The sequence below is a fragment of the Poecilia mexicana genome, unplaced genomic scaffold (assembly GCF_051168715.1).
Source record: "Poecilia mexicana isolate PSO_F unplaced genomic scaffold, ASM5116871v1 scaffold_16, whole genome shotgun sequence".
Classification (NCBI taxonomy): domain Eukaryota; kingdom Metazoa; phylum Chordata; class Actinopteri; order Cyprinodontiformes; family Poeciliidae; genus Poecilia; species Poecilia mexicana.
In genome coordinates, this window is record NW_028263385.1 from 7,638,650 (window position 1) to 7,655,641 (window position 16,992).

General features: G+C 38.1%; 1 protein-coding gene across 2 annotated transcripts; it reads right to left on the reverse strand.

Moving 5' to 3' along the window:
* Window positions 1-4,800: 4,800 nt before the first annotated feature.
* brd2b (bromodomain containing 2b) lies at window positions 4,801-16,814 on the reverse strand. 2 transcript variants are annotated; one of them, XM_014966996.2, is made up of 12 exons: window positions 16,525-16,814; window positions 12,927-13,215; window positions 12,571-12,708; window positions 11,488-11,632; window positions 11,002-11,165; window positions 10,367-10,864; window positions 9,173-9,301; window positions 8,844-9,089; window positions 8,475-8,728; window positions 7,630-7,937; window positions 6,911-7,036; window positions 4,801-6,339 (listed from the first exon to the last, which is right to left on the reverse strand). In XM_014966996.2, exons 1-12 carry the CDS (start codon window positions 16,554-16,556, stop codon window positions 6,209-6,211), a joined length of 2,460 nt encoding a protein of 819 aa, XP_014822482.2. In that variant the 5' UTR covers window positions 16,557-16,814; the 3' UTR covers window positions 4,801-6,208. The 2 variants fall into 2 exon arrangements, with proteins under 2 accessions (XP_014822482.2, XP_014822481.2); XM_014966995.2 differs by having other exon boundaries at window positions 7,621-7,937; window positions 16,525-16,810.
* Window positions 16,815-16,992: the final 178 nt, after the last annotated feature.

The window sequence follows — 16,992 nt, forward strand, 5'->3', positions numbered from 1 at the left end:
GACAAGGTGTTCTGGTCTTGGAAATAAGGCGTTCTACAATCAATAAAACGCTTCTACAAATTTAGCATCTGACCAAAGATAGCTATTTTAGTGCAGGTTTCTACAACAGGCTGAGAAAACTTTAAAGCTGTGCAAAAGGTTGAGTCTTTATGCTGGTATTATCTTATCCAGCATAAGGTGAAATGCTGCTGACTGATAATACCTTATGCTGCAATCCAGACTGATCACAACCATTTCTTGTTACCTTTGTGCTTTTTAAATGTCCCACATGAGCAGGAGTATGAATCAAAGATTTAACTTTGTACCAGTCCTCCAACCATCATGTCAATTAGATAGACAGATAGATTGATTTTGATTAAACTCTCACAATGTAATTGAGATGAAGTTGTGGATAAATATTTGATATATAAGTCCAAAACTGAATAAAATGAAATTACAGTATATAAGATTTTTCTTTTCTGCGTATTTGATTAAGAACAGTGTGAGTTTTTTCTACAAGAAGAGGCGAAGCATCAACGTTTCCAAATTAAAAAAAGCACACATGTACAACTTATAGGAACAAAGTCTATTTATAATTTAAATTTGTTGTCTTTTTGCAAGGGAGCTCAAGAAGGTTTTATTGCATTCAAGCAACTCTGAATTTATTTAAGAAAATGTTTGTTTGTCTGACAGCATTTAGCTCAAGTAATTACATGCCACACAACATTTATAACACATCATTTAATGGCTATTAATTAGAGAACAGAAAGAAATATTCATCTTTGGGTGATCACTTTTGCATAATGTCACCTTTCTAAAATAACGGCCTAAATCATTTTTGACAAAAGTGATTTTCTTTGCCTTAATTATCTTTTTGCAAAAAAGAAGAGGTAATTTTTTTTGTTTGTTTCAGGATTGATCTTTTCATGTGAATTGTAGAGAATAAAAGCATCTCCACAATGAAAGATCTACTCAGGTGCATTGAGGTTCTTTTCTTCACAGGAGTACGTGTTTTTTTCCCCTCTATGTAACATATTAATCTAATAACGTTTCAAAGATATAAAAAGTAGTTTGAATGTAGTTATCATCCCCGTTGCTTTATCTCACCACAGTGACAAACCATCATCCAGAGTGTTTTTATGTGAAAAACAAGTTTGGTGTAAAAATAACTGTCTTGCATCAACTGGGAAATGTTTAAGTTGGAGATTATGTTCCGACAAAAACTGGAAGGTTTTGTACGATGATGTCATCTAAGAGTTTGTTGACAGAAATGATAAGGCAGGAGTTGTTAAATTTTGCTGCAATAAGTCAGCTTGTCACTTTCTCACAAATCTGTTACCTGTAGGACGCAGCTTAAAGGGACATGTATAGAAAAGAAAATGCCAACCCTCCTTTCAACTATTCTACAGGCCCTAACTCCAATCCTAATCCTGACCCTCCTTTCAACACTCCTAGGAGTATATTACTGTAGGTCAAGATGCTAGACTAACCTAGAGGCTAATATTAGTGTTTCAGCTACTCTTAGCTAGGTTAGGTTAGGTTTGCAGACATTGTTCTGCACAAATTTCTAATTCTCTTTGGGTTGGATTTTTGCTGCGTTTTTCAAGCTTTTGCTTTATTCTGCTGCTTCTGCCTGTTTCTCGCATTTCTGCAAGTCTCCAGTTGACTTCAAATGCTTCGACAATTTTCAGTGAAAAAAAAAAAATTCAGCTTACGGCATTCAAACTGCATTTTAACAGGAAACACAAACTTTTCAAATTACACATTTTCAATCACTTTTTTGCAAGGAAGTATTTCAATAATACGTTACTGACTTATTTCAATGTGGAGTAATATATGTAATAATTAGATGGAAAAATAATTATTAATTTTTTTTTCTGTCGGCTTACACAATAAGGTCAGTGGATCGAACTAAAATTACAGTAGAAGGTAGTCTGCAAAGATTTCACCAACTAGCTTACCGTACATGCTTAACTTTTGACACATTATTAATTATTTGACATTTGTAATAAGCATAGGATTTAAACAATTATTGATAAATGTAATCTTCATTTCCAAATTTAATACAGTTCAAACATAGAAATATGCATTTCATGGCTTATTTACTTAATTAATTGTGACTATTTTAATTAAAAACAGAGAAAAATCTTCCTTGCTTGTTGCAGATGAAATTTTGTAATCTGCAAATTATGACCTGAAGGGTCAGCCTTGTTTTCTGGCACAACTGAAACTCTGACCTCTTCATCCTCTCCTCTGTGTTGCCTTCACTTCCCAGAGACAAACGCTTGAACAATGCTCTCCTGACATTTGGAGGCAGTGAGGTGTTAAAAAATTATCCAAGCACAAAATTAGCTGAGTGACCTGCTGCTTTAAAGTCAAGAACAGAGAAGACGCTTGTGAGTTGAACAGATTTCCTCAGAGCACTTAATCAGTGGAGGGGGGGTGGGGGGTAGTTTTCTTTTAAACGGAGAAAATGAAGCCAATGAAGTGGAACCGGAGAGATTTAGAAGATAAGAGTTTAAGAGGAGAACTGTTGAAACCTTAACTCTTGTTAGTCCATTTCTCAGTTTAGACATAATTAAGAAAATAATCACCAAAGTAATGCATCCCGCTTCATTAGTGACCAAACTCTTTATAACTGTTTTCATGCTGTTGTTAGTAACTGAATGAATGATTCCCCTGAAAAGAAAGAGTAATTAAGTTGGTGTTGTAGCTTCAAACCAAAGCACTGATTTTGACTTTTTTTTACTAGAATATTGCCTGCAAAAGGCAGACTCCTGTCAATACATTTATTGCATTGAGTTTTGTCCTGGGATCAGTTCCCAAGAGGTTTTGCACAGTTGAAGTACAAATTCTCAGATGAAACAGTAACGAATTAGAGACTGACAGCTTCATTATAACCTTAATATATATGTTTGAAGTTTAGTTCTTAAAATGAACTTTGAAATCATTACTCAGTATCTAGGAGACTGATATATTCTCAGAGCATGCTGCTTTAAAGGAAATAAAATAATAATAAAAAAAAAAAGCTGCTGAGTTTGGCATTAAGTTTGAAAAGTCACATTTATGCCTCAATCTTCAGATACTCCAGAAATAAAATAAGCCATCCATCACATCCATCACTGTGAAAATAATTAGATTCAGACCAAATAAATCCAACAGAGCTGCAGTAGGGCATTGTTATTCTGTGTAGGTAATAAAACATAACTCGGCATGACAAATGTCATCGCAGATCAGGCGCCGACTGCCAGATTGTTTCATGTCTGATTGTTCCTCTGTAAATGTATAAAGCTAGAGAATGGCAGGCACAGCCTTAGATCTTTGGATTTTGTGTTTTAACAATGTATCCCAAAAACTGAAGGAAAATATTCCATTCTATGATTTAATTTAATTGTTTGACAATTTAAATGATGATGCATGAAAGGTTTTGCAATGTAATCACAAAATAAACAGGATAATCTTGACTCTCATGGGTGCCATGTACAGAAAGTGTGTTTATATTACCTGCTGTTGAAAACTCCAACTTAAGTCATTTCCTGTTAACATTTTCCACATCAAGCTTGAATAAAGGCAACAGAAGCGTACCAAGTACTGAACCGAGAGGAATGACAAAATTCACTCTGGAAGATGCATTATTAACATGTTCAAATTTTAAATGGAGATTTACGGCTCTTTGAACTCAAAGTCCAAAACACACATGGTGCAGTTAAAGACTCTCGCTTGTCCCCGTGTCACAGTGGGCCATGTATGACAGAGAGGAAGGTGAGTGGTGATCTGCCACATTATGTCAAAACCGTATTATGAAGAGGATGAAGTTTTGTCAGGTGCTACACGTTTCATCTCCTGCTGGCTGCTTTTCTGTCCAACCTGTTTGCCTGATTTGTGGTTTTTGCAGGAGCTCTTCAGCGATTAACAGACAGTTGAAATGGAAAGTCTCTGATGTGTCATTTCACACTTATTACTTTGCGACATTAACATTGGTTAATCTGCAGTATTAAACCATACAGCTCATGGCTGGCTCAAGGTTGAATGAGGCCTCACTTCCTGTTAAGAATACAGATTATGTGGAATCTGGGGACAGAGCTAATGGGCTGAGCTTAAAAGTAATCCGATTATTAGTATTTGCTGAGACGCATTTGAGAACAAACCAAAGCTTAAATACAAAGAAAAACCTACATTTGTAGCATCAGAAGATGGTCAATCTTCACCAGATCCACTTACCTGCAGCTAAGAGGAAGCAGTCAGATGAACTAAGCATGAAGGAGAGCTCTGTGCGAGGAAGAAACTTAATAACTGAACAGTAGTGTTACAGTCTTGCCCTCACTGTACAGCATTTTAAGTTTTTATATATTTTAATACTTTTTATCTTTGTGTGAATCTACATACCTCAATGTTATGTCAGTGTTTTGCCGTTTACCTGAATGTCCCCACTGCACAACATGGAAGGATATTTCTATTCTACTCTAAAAATGCCATTAAACTTTCTTGTACACCTGGAATCAATTGGAATGCATTTATGACTTTTTTTTATGATCCGTTTTGTAAAGTGCTCGAGATGACATTGTGAATCGACACCATGTAAATAAACTGGTCTGAATTTTCTTTCACCTTGACAGTTTCTAACGTCCAATCAGCTCTTCCTGCCATTGAAACTCATCTTTCATTTTGCGATTCTGGATTTATCTTTAACCAAAGACAGCTTGCAGCAGAATGAGAACGTTTCACCTTGAACCCGAAAGCCAGTAAATTCAGCTTACAGACTGTAACGTATCTGCTGCCACCTAGAGGAACCAAGTTGTCATCACAATGAAAATGACGCCGTTTTGGAACAACTCCAGCACACTGGGTTTTTAATACAAACTAGAAATGTCAAACAGAGACACAAAACTCACATTAGTCCTACAGAAGAGATTATTTGGTGTAATTTACAGTCCAATGAGGGTTTCCTCTAATAGAAGTAATTAGCTTAACAGGAGGCAGCAGTCTTAACAGTGTAAACAACTACTGGAATGACATTAACACATAAAAAGGGGAAAAAGTTGAAAAAGCAGAAATACATTACTTTGTGCAACAGCAAATACAGTTAAAGTATTTTATACAAGCGTTTCTTTTTGTGAACATTCAACAGCAGGTTCAACTTTTTGTAGTTTCAGGATCCCACTTAAATTCTTTAAAGGGGAAACTTAAAATAAGCAGCCACACTTGCTCCAGTAATTGCAGTGCAACCAAAAATATTTGTTTGAAAAAATGTTTCAGTGTTAAAGATGTGTCCAATAAATATAACATCCAGGAGCCTGATAGTTTTGATGCTTTTGTTTTTCTGTTTCTTTTCAAGAAGGAAAAACTGCAGCATTTTTTCAGTTAGTGTCATTTTAATTAAAAAAACAACAAAACATTAATGAAATTTTAGGAGAACTCCCACTAAATCAGTCAAATCTGGAAAATGTGCAACTTACTGCTAAACTTTGTAATTACAGTAGGTCAAACTTATTCTATACAGTTCTACAAACCCACTACTGTACAGGATTGAAGACTGACTACAGCAGAAATGTCACCGCAACACAGAGGAACAAGTCGTGCTTCAAACCGTTAAATGTAATCAACTTCAGGTTTTTACATAAGAATGAAAAGCACCATATGGTCGCTTTTAAACACTGCTAACATGCTGTTGGGTCTGGAACACGAGAAGGAAGCACAGAGTTCTGCTAATATCTGGTTCCTTCAACATTTAACGCTGAGTTTTAGAGTTCACCTTAAAATCAAACAAGAACTGAAGTTAAATTTAAGAAAGCTAAGGTCCGCGACTAAAGGCTTGCTGGTTCAAACTCCAGGATGTTTCGAGATGTGGGAGAAAATAACTTGTTCATCTCTTCAGGATGAACTTAAGTGCCAGCCAATCGCAGATCTGAGCACAGTCCGTCTTTCCACATCACTCTTTTTTTTTCCTTTTCTTTTTTTAAATAGCGCCTCCCTCTTTGGGGATAATAAAAATCTTCTTTATAAAAGAAACAATAAAATTGTACAGGTATTTACAAAGCCGGGGGAGGAAAAACCAAGGCATTGTGTGTTTGGGGATTTGCATCTTTTAGTCCCACATTCACAACAAATTTAGCTGATTTCTCAGTTGGGGAAAAAAAGAAAAAAAAGTTTCAGGGCGTATTGTGTCCTGGGCCAGCCCAAGTCCCTGAGTTATCAGTGCTTCTTTTGTTTTGAGCTTGTGTTTATGAATTCAAGTCGAGTCTGAATCACTTGTGTCTGACGACGAGGATGAAGAAGAGGAGGAGGAAGAGTCCGAGCTGGAGCTGCTGCCGCTGAGGCGTGACGGCTGGGCGTGCGCCTCCACGGCGCTGGGCTTTTCCACTGAGAAGAGCAAACAGAAGTTAGAAACTTCTAACAGGAAGGCCATGTTTAAACCAAAAATCACACCTCTAAAGATGAGCCAGTGATTTTCACCACACCTCCAACACTGAGCAGTTTATGGAGATATGAAGCAAACATGGTGTGCCTTCCTGCCCATTATTTTTAGAAAGAGGAGGCTTTCTTGTACATACATTTCCCACATAATTGTTCAGTATAATTGCATTCGTGCTCTAATGAACACATGATGGTTTCAGGAAAGGTTGGCATCTGGGAATAATAATTCCCACAGTAATAATGATAGACTTCCGCTGACTGCTGGTCTCCTTCCCAGACCGATTGGTAGCAACAGTCACTTATTTTTCATTTTCAACATGAATGGATGTATTTAAGTGGTTGAATCTGATCAAAACTCACCTAAACCACAAAATTATATCTATAAAAAATATTTGTACTGGTAATATTTACTTAAACTAGAGTTATTTTCCTTTTTGACTCAAAAAGTGAATATAAATTAGAGAGTTTTCTGTATAACAAGTGGAATTTGCATTTGAAGTGCAGAGTGTGAGCTCACCTTTAGGCTTAGTGGGTTTTTTGACCGAGTTGAGCTGTCCACTGACGTCCTGCAGCCTCCTCTCCAGCTCCCTCCTCTTTTCCAGAGTCAGCTCCTCTTTAGACATACTGCCTTTATTCTTCACTTCTGCAAATAAACATTCACATGTTGATTTTGGAAGTCATTTTTTGCACTAGATGCATCTTTTGCTACAGATGATGAAGCGTGCATTAGTGATATTGCATTTTAGGCAGTAAAATGTTCTTAAAGGAATGGAAATATTTGTTTATTTGTAACTTTTAATGTGTTTGTAATATTGTATTGAAAAGGATTAAGTGGTGAAATGAAAAATCTGCAGAATGTTCCAGTTTTTTTACCCAATCAATCGTCAAAATAAACAGATTACTAAAATAATCGTTAGTTAAACTGCCAAACTACATTCAACTTTTAAACGTGGATCTCAATAAATCAAAACATGATGAAAGTTCATTTTTTCCTGTGAAGAGTCTGAGCTGGAACATTTGGATTTTGGTTTATTTTTGATGAATATGAATTTCAGAAAAGAAGTCAAACTTCAGTTTTTTAATAAAATGGATTCTGATACTCAGTTCTGCTCACTGTAAGTATGTCTGTGTTTTGTACAATATGTAAGGATAAACAGTTTCATTGGTTCTATAAACACATAAAAAGCAGGATAGAGGACATTACCAATGGATGGAGGCGTTATCTACCTGGCTCACCGTAAGGCTTACGGGGTTTCTTCCTCAGACACGTCATGACGTAGCGCTCCAGCTCCTTCAGCGTCGACGGCTTTAAGGTTTCAAAGTCGATTTCGATCTCCTCCGGGTTAGTGTCCCTCAGGGACGGCTCCCTGGACTGGATGATGTGGACCACCCGGCCGAGCTTCTCGCCCGGCAGCTTGTTGATGTCGAGGCTGAGCTGGCGCTTCTCGTCGTACGTCATGGGAACGATCTCCTCCTCTTCCTCCGAGTCGTAGTGGGGAAGCGTGGACGGGGCCAACGTTGGATAGAAAGGTTTCTTTGCTGTCCTGGAGGACAAAATGAACAGCAGCAGCTGGTCAAGTTTGTTTTCAATTAAAAAAGAAATAAGTTGCATGAAAAAGAGGAAGGTTTCGTACACTTTTCCCAAAGTAAGATTCAAGAACTTTTCCAGCATCAGATAAAAACATTACAAATGAAGTAAAAAAAAAACAAAAACATTTTGTGGTAGCATTCTACATTCTACAGCAGGGATAAGGTAATCTAAAATATAGCAATGTTATGTCTCACTCTGTTTACTGTTTTGGTCAGACAAAAAAATAAAATAAAATCACTACTTTATCAACTTTAACACATACAAAATTTAAGGCAAGTTAATTTCAATTCTACAGATCAATAAGTCACTAATCCATGAGAAATAATAAATGTTCATTACAATCTAAAACTGTGTTATGGTAAATGACATTCCCCAACTCAAGCACTTTCCAGGACCTTACACAGAAATCAAAGACCTTCCAAAACCTAGCTGAAACTGAAGTGCCTGTAGGATCCCTGCATGGGGATTAGGATTGTTTTCCACTACTAACTTGCTGTTCTTGTTGCTCTTCTTTGTCTGGACTCTCTTCACTTGTGAGACTCCAGCTCTGGCTGATTTGCTCTTCAACATCTTGCCCGGCATCTTCCATTCCTCAGAACCGGCTCTGCTCCGTCCAACACGGCTACGCTTTTCTATCTTCTTCTTTTTCTTCTTCTCTTTCTTCTCCTTTTTCTCCTTCTTCTTCTTGGATTTGACGATGGGACCTTGAGACAGAGCAGCCAGCTGTTCATGCACGGCCCGGAGCTGTAAATATAAAAACAAACAAAGAAACAAACATTTGTTAAATTAGTCTCTTTCACTGGGATGTTTTAGTGAACTAAAAAGGGGATGCGAATGAAACGGTGGGCAGGCCACTTACCTGAGTACACACCTGATCCTGTAACTCGGCCAGGCGGTGTGCACGCTCTTCCTCGCTGTCTGAGCTCAGGCTGCTCTCGCTCTCTTCACTGTCGCTGCTGGGCTCGCTCTCAGAGGTGGAGGAGGAGGACGAGGAGGAGGACGAGGAAGATGACGAAGACGACGTGGGATGTCCGATGACAGACATGGCCGTGTGTTCCATCGGCGGTTCGTCTGGCATCTTGGCAAAACGGAACTCAAAAACATCCTTAGGAAAAAAATAAACGGTCCATCATTCCTCAAACTAAGCGTCAGACATGAAGCGTGGTCCACGCAGAAAGATCCGCTCACCTGCAGCTTCCGTGCCATCGCCACGACGTCGTGGTCCGGTGGGTTGTATTTGTAGCAGTTTGAGAACATCAGTCTGACGTCACTGGCAAACTGTTGGGCGTCCCTGTATTCACGGCAGTCCATCTTCCTCTGATACACAGTTTGAAAAGAAAACATGTCAAATAACATGAGTTTTTTTTTTTTGTTTTTATTTAAATTATCATATTACAAAGTAAGTATATGAGACCTAATAAGAAAGCATCTATAAATGACAAAAAATATTTATAGAATTTCTACAAATGTTACGGTCAAGTTAAAAATCAAATAATCTAAGTATTTTGTAATAAAACAGAAGCACATATGCTACATACTAAAGAAAAGAAATGATCCGTCTTTAAAGTAACAAAAATAAAATACTCAACTTAAAATATTTAAAGCTGATGCTACATTTCACATTTGAAGCATATTCTGTAGTAGTTGTTGGATTGTGTTCTACTTTAACTTAAAAATAAAATAATGTTCAGGATATTTTTTTATTTTGAGAGTAACTGACAGTTATAAAATTACTTCAGCAAACACTAATGCCGACTCCTCTGCGTAATGCTTTGATATAATTTAGCCCATTAACACGTTTTCTTTTTGTAGTTCCCATTATTTCTGTCCAAACAGAAATCAGATACATTTATTATTAATTTTTAAACCCATAAGCCAAAATGCCTTGCTTTCCTCTTTTCCTGCTTTGTAAATACCTGGATAAATGCATGTTCCCTGTATAAAGATGAAATTTATGATTCCCAAAGTGGGAGGGTCTATTTAATGTGTAATGACACAGCAGCCTGCAGCAGGGAGATCTATCCTACAGCTGGACAAACACAAAGAGTAGAATTGGCTAAATAAGTTTCTTTACACCCAACGTGAGCTTTCAGGGAACACTGATACTTAAAACTGTTGGGAATCCCAAAATGTGTTAAATAAACCCTACAGATACCAAATTATATGATACTCCACACTTTTCTACATACGTTTGCCAAATTCAGTGACTCTGCATTTTCAGCTTTGTTTCGTCTGGATTCAAATAGGAGTCCAAACTTGGATAATTATTTCATTAGTTCATTGAACAGTTTAATAAAAGCAATAAACAGTTAACATCATTTTAACAAGGAACAAAACTTTTTTCCCCTTGCATGTATTGCTTTTCTATCTATTCATAGTTACCTTGATGGTGCTGAGGTCCATGGGACACTTGATGATGTCATGGTAGTCGTGAAGCCCCAGAGCAGTCGTGTCTACAGGCGTGTAGAAGGGCCAAGCGTACGCCGCGTGCTTCTTTGACAGCATCTCTTTGAGCAGCCCACTGCAGTACCTCAGCTGGGGACTCAGCTTGCCTTTCTTGGAGAGCTGAGGCTGGACAGAGTCAGGCAGGTCCTTCTTAGGCGGTTTGATGGGACGGCCGCTGCCCACCCTTCGGCCCGTCCCGGCCATCATTGGCTGCAGGAGAACGGGACCGCCGGAGCTCCTAACCAGGCCCATGCCAGGTGGGGTCTCCAGGCTCATGCTGCCCATGGAGGAGATGGTGTGCATGGAAGTGTCATGGACTTGACCCCCGTGACCTCCTTTCCCCAAGCCCACCATGTGCGTTGATCCCGACATGCCAACAGTAAAACCCAAGGTGGAGGGAGTTGTGGTGTCCGCTTTACGCTTCACACCTTTTTTCTGCACAAAAGAGAACCGCAATTTTGCTCATTTCTCTTATAAGCACAAGCAATCATTGAGTGAAACCTACAAATCATCTCTTATCATATACATTTAAGGCACAGCAATCGAAAAACACATCAAGTATTTATACACACCTTAGTGGTAGGCTGTGTAGGAGGCAGGCCCATGATGTTCGCTGGAGGCAGACTCTTGGTTAGAACAGTCTGAGGAGAGCTGGCCAGCATGGAGTCACCAGTATCGGAGGAGGAAGGTGAGTAGGCGGACTGGGACACCGCTGGCACCTGCTGAGCCCGAGATGCTGCACACGGAGCAGAGTGGAACACATGAGGAAAAGATACTACTGCTAGCAACTGACAAAGATTTAAAAAAAAGAAAAAAGATACCATACATCAACTGTTATGCTCTCTTACACATGTTTTTATTAATTAGATAATGAATTCTCGTCAGAAAAAGGAGGAAATGGTTCAAAATTAATCTGGTTTAATCACATTATAAGAAAATAGCTAATAACACAAACTTAGCTGAGACTGAAAAGCTTCATGAGCACAGTCTTCAGAAAATGTTACATAAATTAAGATGGTACATTTTCAATACTCTTAATCAGAAAATATTTTCCTCACGGTTAGACTTGCGGCCTCTTCCTCTGCTGTTCTTGCTCCGAGGAGCAGGAGGAGGCAGCTCAACTTCCTCTTGGGGCATCTGAGCTACTTTCTGGAGGAAGATCTTCTCCAAGGACTGGGCCATCAGCACAATGTCATCAGTAGGCTAAACAAGGAAAATGTTAGACTTCAGGAATATTGGTATTCTGCTACAAATGTACATTATATTGTCATTTGAAAAGGCCACACTGGCTTTTAGTGTAGAATGAGAATTAGCTACAGCTGAAAAGAATTAGTTGACATAATCAACTATGCAAATGATAGTGGAAATGTCTTTTTGTACAGGCACCCACAGCATGTCAGAGAGGATTTAGGTGGGATTCATAACTGTAGTTTCTCATTTTGCATTTTTTTAAATTACATTACAAATTACATACAAATGTGTAATTTGGCGGGTAAAAAAAAAAAAGTGAGCTTGTTATTTAAATCAATTCATTTTTTTTAAAATAAGAAAACACACAATCGGTTTTAGTAGCAGCAGTACAGTGGAACACTGTCAACTGTACAGAAGATGGATGGAAGGACAGAAGGATGGGTGGACCCTGTGGATCACTGATGTTTTAATCAGTGATCCACAGACTCACTGGTTACCTGCAATAATTACACAGATCTTCACATGTGAGCAGAGTAATTCATAAAAAAATACCCTGGATAAATTCCACATTCCAGACTCAAAGATAAACATTCATGGATGACCGTGACAGTCATTCCTGCTTAGTTGAACTCTTGGTTTAGAAAAGCAGTTCCTCAAGCATTTCTCATTTTCTTCTCGTTTCAATGAAAACCTGCCAACGGTTAACTGGTCAATACATCAACTTGTGTATTTTCTGAGAAAATGTTTAAGCAGTTTGATGTTCCCAGCTCATCACATCTGAAGTTGTTTTCTAGGTCACCAACATCTCTTATGCTGTTGAGATTTAAAAACTGGCTCAGAGTGCAATTCTGCTCCCAGACAGGTTTATTGCAAAGCTGCAGAAATGTCCTTTTTTGTTTTGCTTTGGGTTCTATTTTAATGTTTTCTCCCTGAGTAAGTTCTCAACCTACCTTGTTGTAGATGTAGCAGTTAGTAAACATTGTGTTGAAGTCCTGAATGCACTCTCCGGCACTTTGGTAAAAGTTGTTTTCCAAACGCTTCTTTATTGTCCCCATGTCCATTGGCTGTTTGATGATTTTATAATAATCCTGGAAAAGGTGAAACAATGCAGTACTTCATTTGTTTTGGGATTTTAACGTTTACAAGAATGTGAAAGACTGTGATAAAGTATTCATTTTCCAGTCAACTAAATAAGTGAGGAAGTTTACCGAAAAACGATCCATTTTTACAAATATTTTAACAATGACGTTTGAGTTGATTCAATGCAACGAGCAGCAAAACCTATCATGTAAAAGGTGTGACCTACTGGCAGGTTTAGTCTGTAAGCATCCACAGGCTCATGGAACGGCCAGGCAAAGTGGTGCCTCCACAAACACTTGATGAGGGTTTTCTGGAGGTACTGCAGCTGGTTGGTCATGCGGCCTGGCCGGCTGGGGTCCTTCACCGGGGGCTGCGGAGGGGCAGGGGTGGCCTGGGTCATTGTGTGTGGCAAGGAGGGGCTTTCAAAGTCCTCGTACAGCAGGGAGGGCTTGCGAATGCGTTTTCCCGAGCTGCAGTGCTGATCCAACATGCCACTGGACAACCCAACCAGAGAGCTGAGGTCAGAGAGAAACATGTGAGGGGGGAAAAAAAACGAGTTTGAATTACAGGAAGTCAACATATATGTGACAAAGACATCAAAGGGAAATAATCTGCGTTTATACTCTTGACCCACTCATTCCATTTAGCCACATGAAAAGAAAAGCCGTCCTCCCATTCGCATAACTTGTCCAGGGAACTGGAATTCCTTCAACACTGCTACTTTTACCACTTTCATGAGAACCAGCGCTGCATGGAGCCAACAGCAAACACACTTTCATCGATCATGTGACAAGGCGGGCAGATAAGGCTCCAAATCTTATCTGTACATTAAATAAATGATAACATTCAGGAAACAGCTATTTTAACAGAGTAGTCTTAATTTTATCAGTTTAATTTAGAGCTCAAGAAACTCTAGTTAGTTCTCAAACTCTATTTATACTTGATTTGCAATAGTAGTAGTCACACTGTTTACATTTGATTTGATATCATTTTAAATAAACTGCAAAGCTAACTGAAACAGCTGCAATGACTAAACAAAACAGAAGTGAAGCAGCAGCAGTCCATTTTACTCAGCAATATAAAACATTTTTTTAACAAAGCTTGTATTGTTTATTGCTGCTCATGTCATTTAACCATTCTAAACACACTGGGTGTGGTTTTATTCTACAATCAAAGCATATATTATTTGTTTTAATTAATTACATAGCTTTTGCAAGAACATTAATAACTCAAAGTATAAAGTATGTAAATCAGCAAGCTTTAAAAAAATGTTAGCCACAAAAATGCAAAATGAACAAAATATGTTTCTGTTATATTATAGCACAAAAAAGGAAACGGATTAAAAAAAAAAAAAAAAAAACATTGTCTCAGCGAAAACATGAATCAGTGTTGCACACCACCTCAGCCCATGTCTTTAAAGACCACTGATAATTATCTGTTGGACAGTTGATATGCCCAGGTTGGAGGTTTTTAAGTCTTAATTGTGTTAAATAAAAAGTGAGACCATGCCAATGTCCTTTACATGCCACAACATCCATCACAACCATATTCTACAGAGACCATATCACTACCCAAGCCACAGAGTTCAGCCAGTCAATGTTGTTAGGAAAATGTCAGGTCAAACTTAATCCCATCAGGTAAAAGCAAAAAAAAAAAAAAAAAAAAAAAGAAAAAAGTACTATAAATCTAAAAGGAGTATAAACACCACAATGTAAACAATCTGGCCAAAGAATAAAAATGAAACTTTTATATGTTTTTAAAAGGTTGTGTAAGCTACAGTCACTTCAAGATACAACAAGGTTAAACAAATGAAAAACACTGTTGCCAAGTTACAAGCTGCACGTCCATTCAGCAACAGACTGCAGGTTCTACTTGAGCAAATAGCTTCACTAATAAACTAACATCTGGTCATTATACTCCCAAATGTTAAAATTTAGAGCCAAAAGGCAAAAGGTGAATTAATCAGTGCAATAAGCATGTTAACTTGAAAATTAATTATAAACTGTTAAATCTGCATTCAGATTTAGAAATCCACATAAAAAATAATTTGCATATCTAATATAATTCCTGAGTTTTCTGCTTATTTGCATTAGGGGGCTTTATAGTTTTACCAAAATAACATTCAAACTCTTCAGACAACGCCACAAAACACAATGTAAATTAATATCACCGGGGCATTTCTGAAAAATAAAAGATATCGCTGCTAGAAGCAACGAATATAAATACACACACATTTTGTCATTTCTTGTAAAACTTAAGACCTTGCAGAAACCATGTAGTTGTAAGTTTGTGATGCGCTACTGTAAATTAATTTACTGACATTCAGACAGACTCATCACGTTCATACTTCCCTCTAAGCAGAAATCAGATTAGGCAGAAATTGGATCTCACCCAACAAATCTAAAAACACACCTGGCCCACTGACATAGAAGTAGTGGCAAAGCTTGTGGCCTGATTTTCAGCATGAAATCAGAATGATGAAATGCAATAGGCAGCAAAAAAAATGGCCTGTATTTTCAGTGAACACAGTAGAATTTATTTCACTTTGTAGCATTTCTAAAATATGGAATGAGAACATTCCATATTTCTTTACAAAAAACAAACTTTATTTTACTCCAGAAGATCAAACAACTCCACCATGTAATTAAAATAGGTGATATTGCCTAAGAGTTCATTTGAAAAATTAGTTACAGCAGGGTACACTAATGGTAGCCTGCTGTTGTGGTTAGTTTTTTTTTTCTTGCATCTTTCAAAATGTGATTTTTTTTTTTTTACATTTTTGCCACATAATGCATTTCTGTAATAAGCTAGAAAGATGAATGATGCAAACAAGTTTACCATCTGCTAGACATCAATGTCTCACTATATGAATTATTGTCTTATACACACAAATTTGTGGAGTCATTTGTCATCAAAAATGATTAAAATGTTAGCCCTATGCAAATAATGCTTTGCATTCTACACGATTCGTTGTTTGAAAATAATCAAATTAATGTTTCCAGTGTCTTGTCACGCTCAGTGTTTTGTTATTATCTGCGCTTTGTCTATTTTTTTAATATGTAATATCGCAATTTGACAATACAAAAACAGTACAGCTGTAATTACAGATCGGACTGCAAGACTTCCAATCTCCTGGCTGATGATGGCGTGGTTTGAACGCCCCGCCTTCCTTGTTTGTAAACACACACAGTCCTCAAAGACGGAAACATGTCTTTACTTACTAATAAATACTATTTTTTGTAATATCAGAGCTTTACCGTCAACCTGACAGACAGTTCTTGCTATTTCGTCGCATCATAGAGGAGTCTAATCCTTCAGAGCTGAAGCTGTCGCTAAGGCATCCATTAATATCCTCGCAAATCCAACGGTTCGTGGAAGGGCTATCGATTTGCTCTGGTTAATTGCGTATGTGGACATACGCTCGAGCAGTTAATTGTGAAAAATCATCTTAATAATGCTTGCATAAAGATGGAGGATAGCACTGCCAGGCTCTGTGAGCGATGAATGACCCGCCTGACAGAAAGCCGGCGGGGAGCAGCCTGCTGAGACAGCCGATGGGGCTGCAGCTGTCATCTACAGACTGCTGCTTGTACACTGAGTTTATATAGCAAACGCATGACCAATTCCGGATATACTTTTAGAATACGTTAGTTAATTGATACAGAAATAACAGACCGTTTTGAGAGCTAGCTAAATCCGTCTGTAACCGCTGGCTCAAGAAGCTAACGGCAACGATGATAAAAAAAAAAAAAAAATGTCCGTTTTGGAAAGCACACAACGACCAGTAAAATATCTTAAATCTACAAAAAGCTGCCTGAAATTACCTGTCTTGAGGTGGGTTGACGGCCGCTTCCATTGGGCTGAGGGCGGACTGTTATTACCATCAATTTCTCTCCTTTTTTCAACCGCTGTCGTCGCTGCTGTTCAACCTCACAACCACTACGCAGCTCTGAAATGAAATGGCGACTGGCTGCTTCCGCTTGAATCTATAAATACTCGTCACGTGGCAGTGTTGCGTCTGTCCGGTGACGCCAGTTGTGACTCTGGGTTCTCATTGGCTGGTTGCTGCTGTCTGTCAAACACACCTAGCACATCAGTTCACTGAATCCAAGCTGTCATGCCGCTGTGGTTGCTTTATTTTGAAAATAGGCTTTTGAGATTGATCTTTCTTTATAGATATAATGATTTCTGTTTGCCTGTACAACTTTTGAACCCGAACAGTCTTTAGGGCATGTATATTCCATATCTTTCATTCTGAAAACCTTATTTTCCACTGTTCTCAGTCTTGTCTT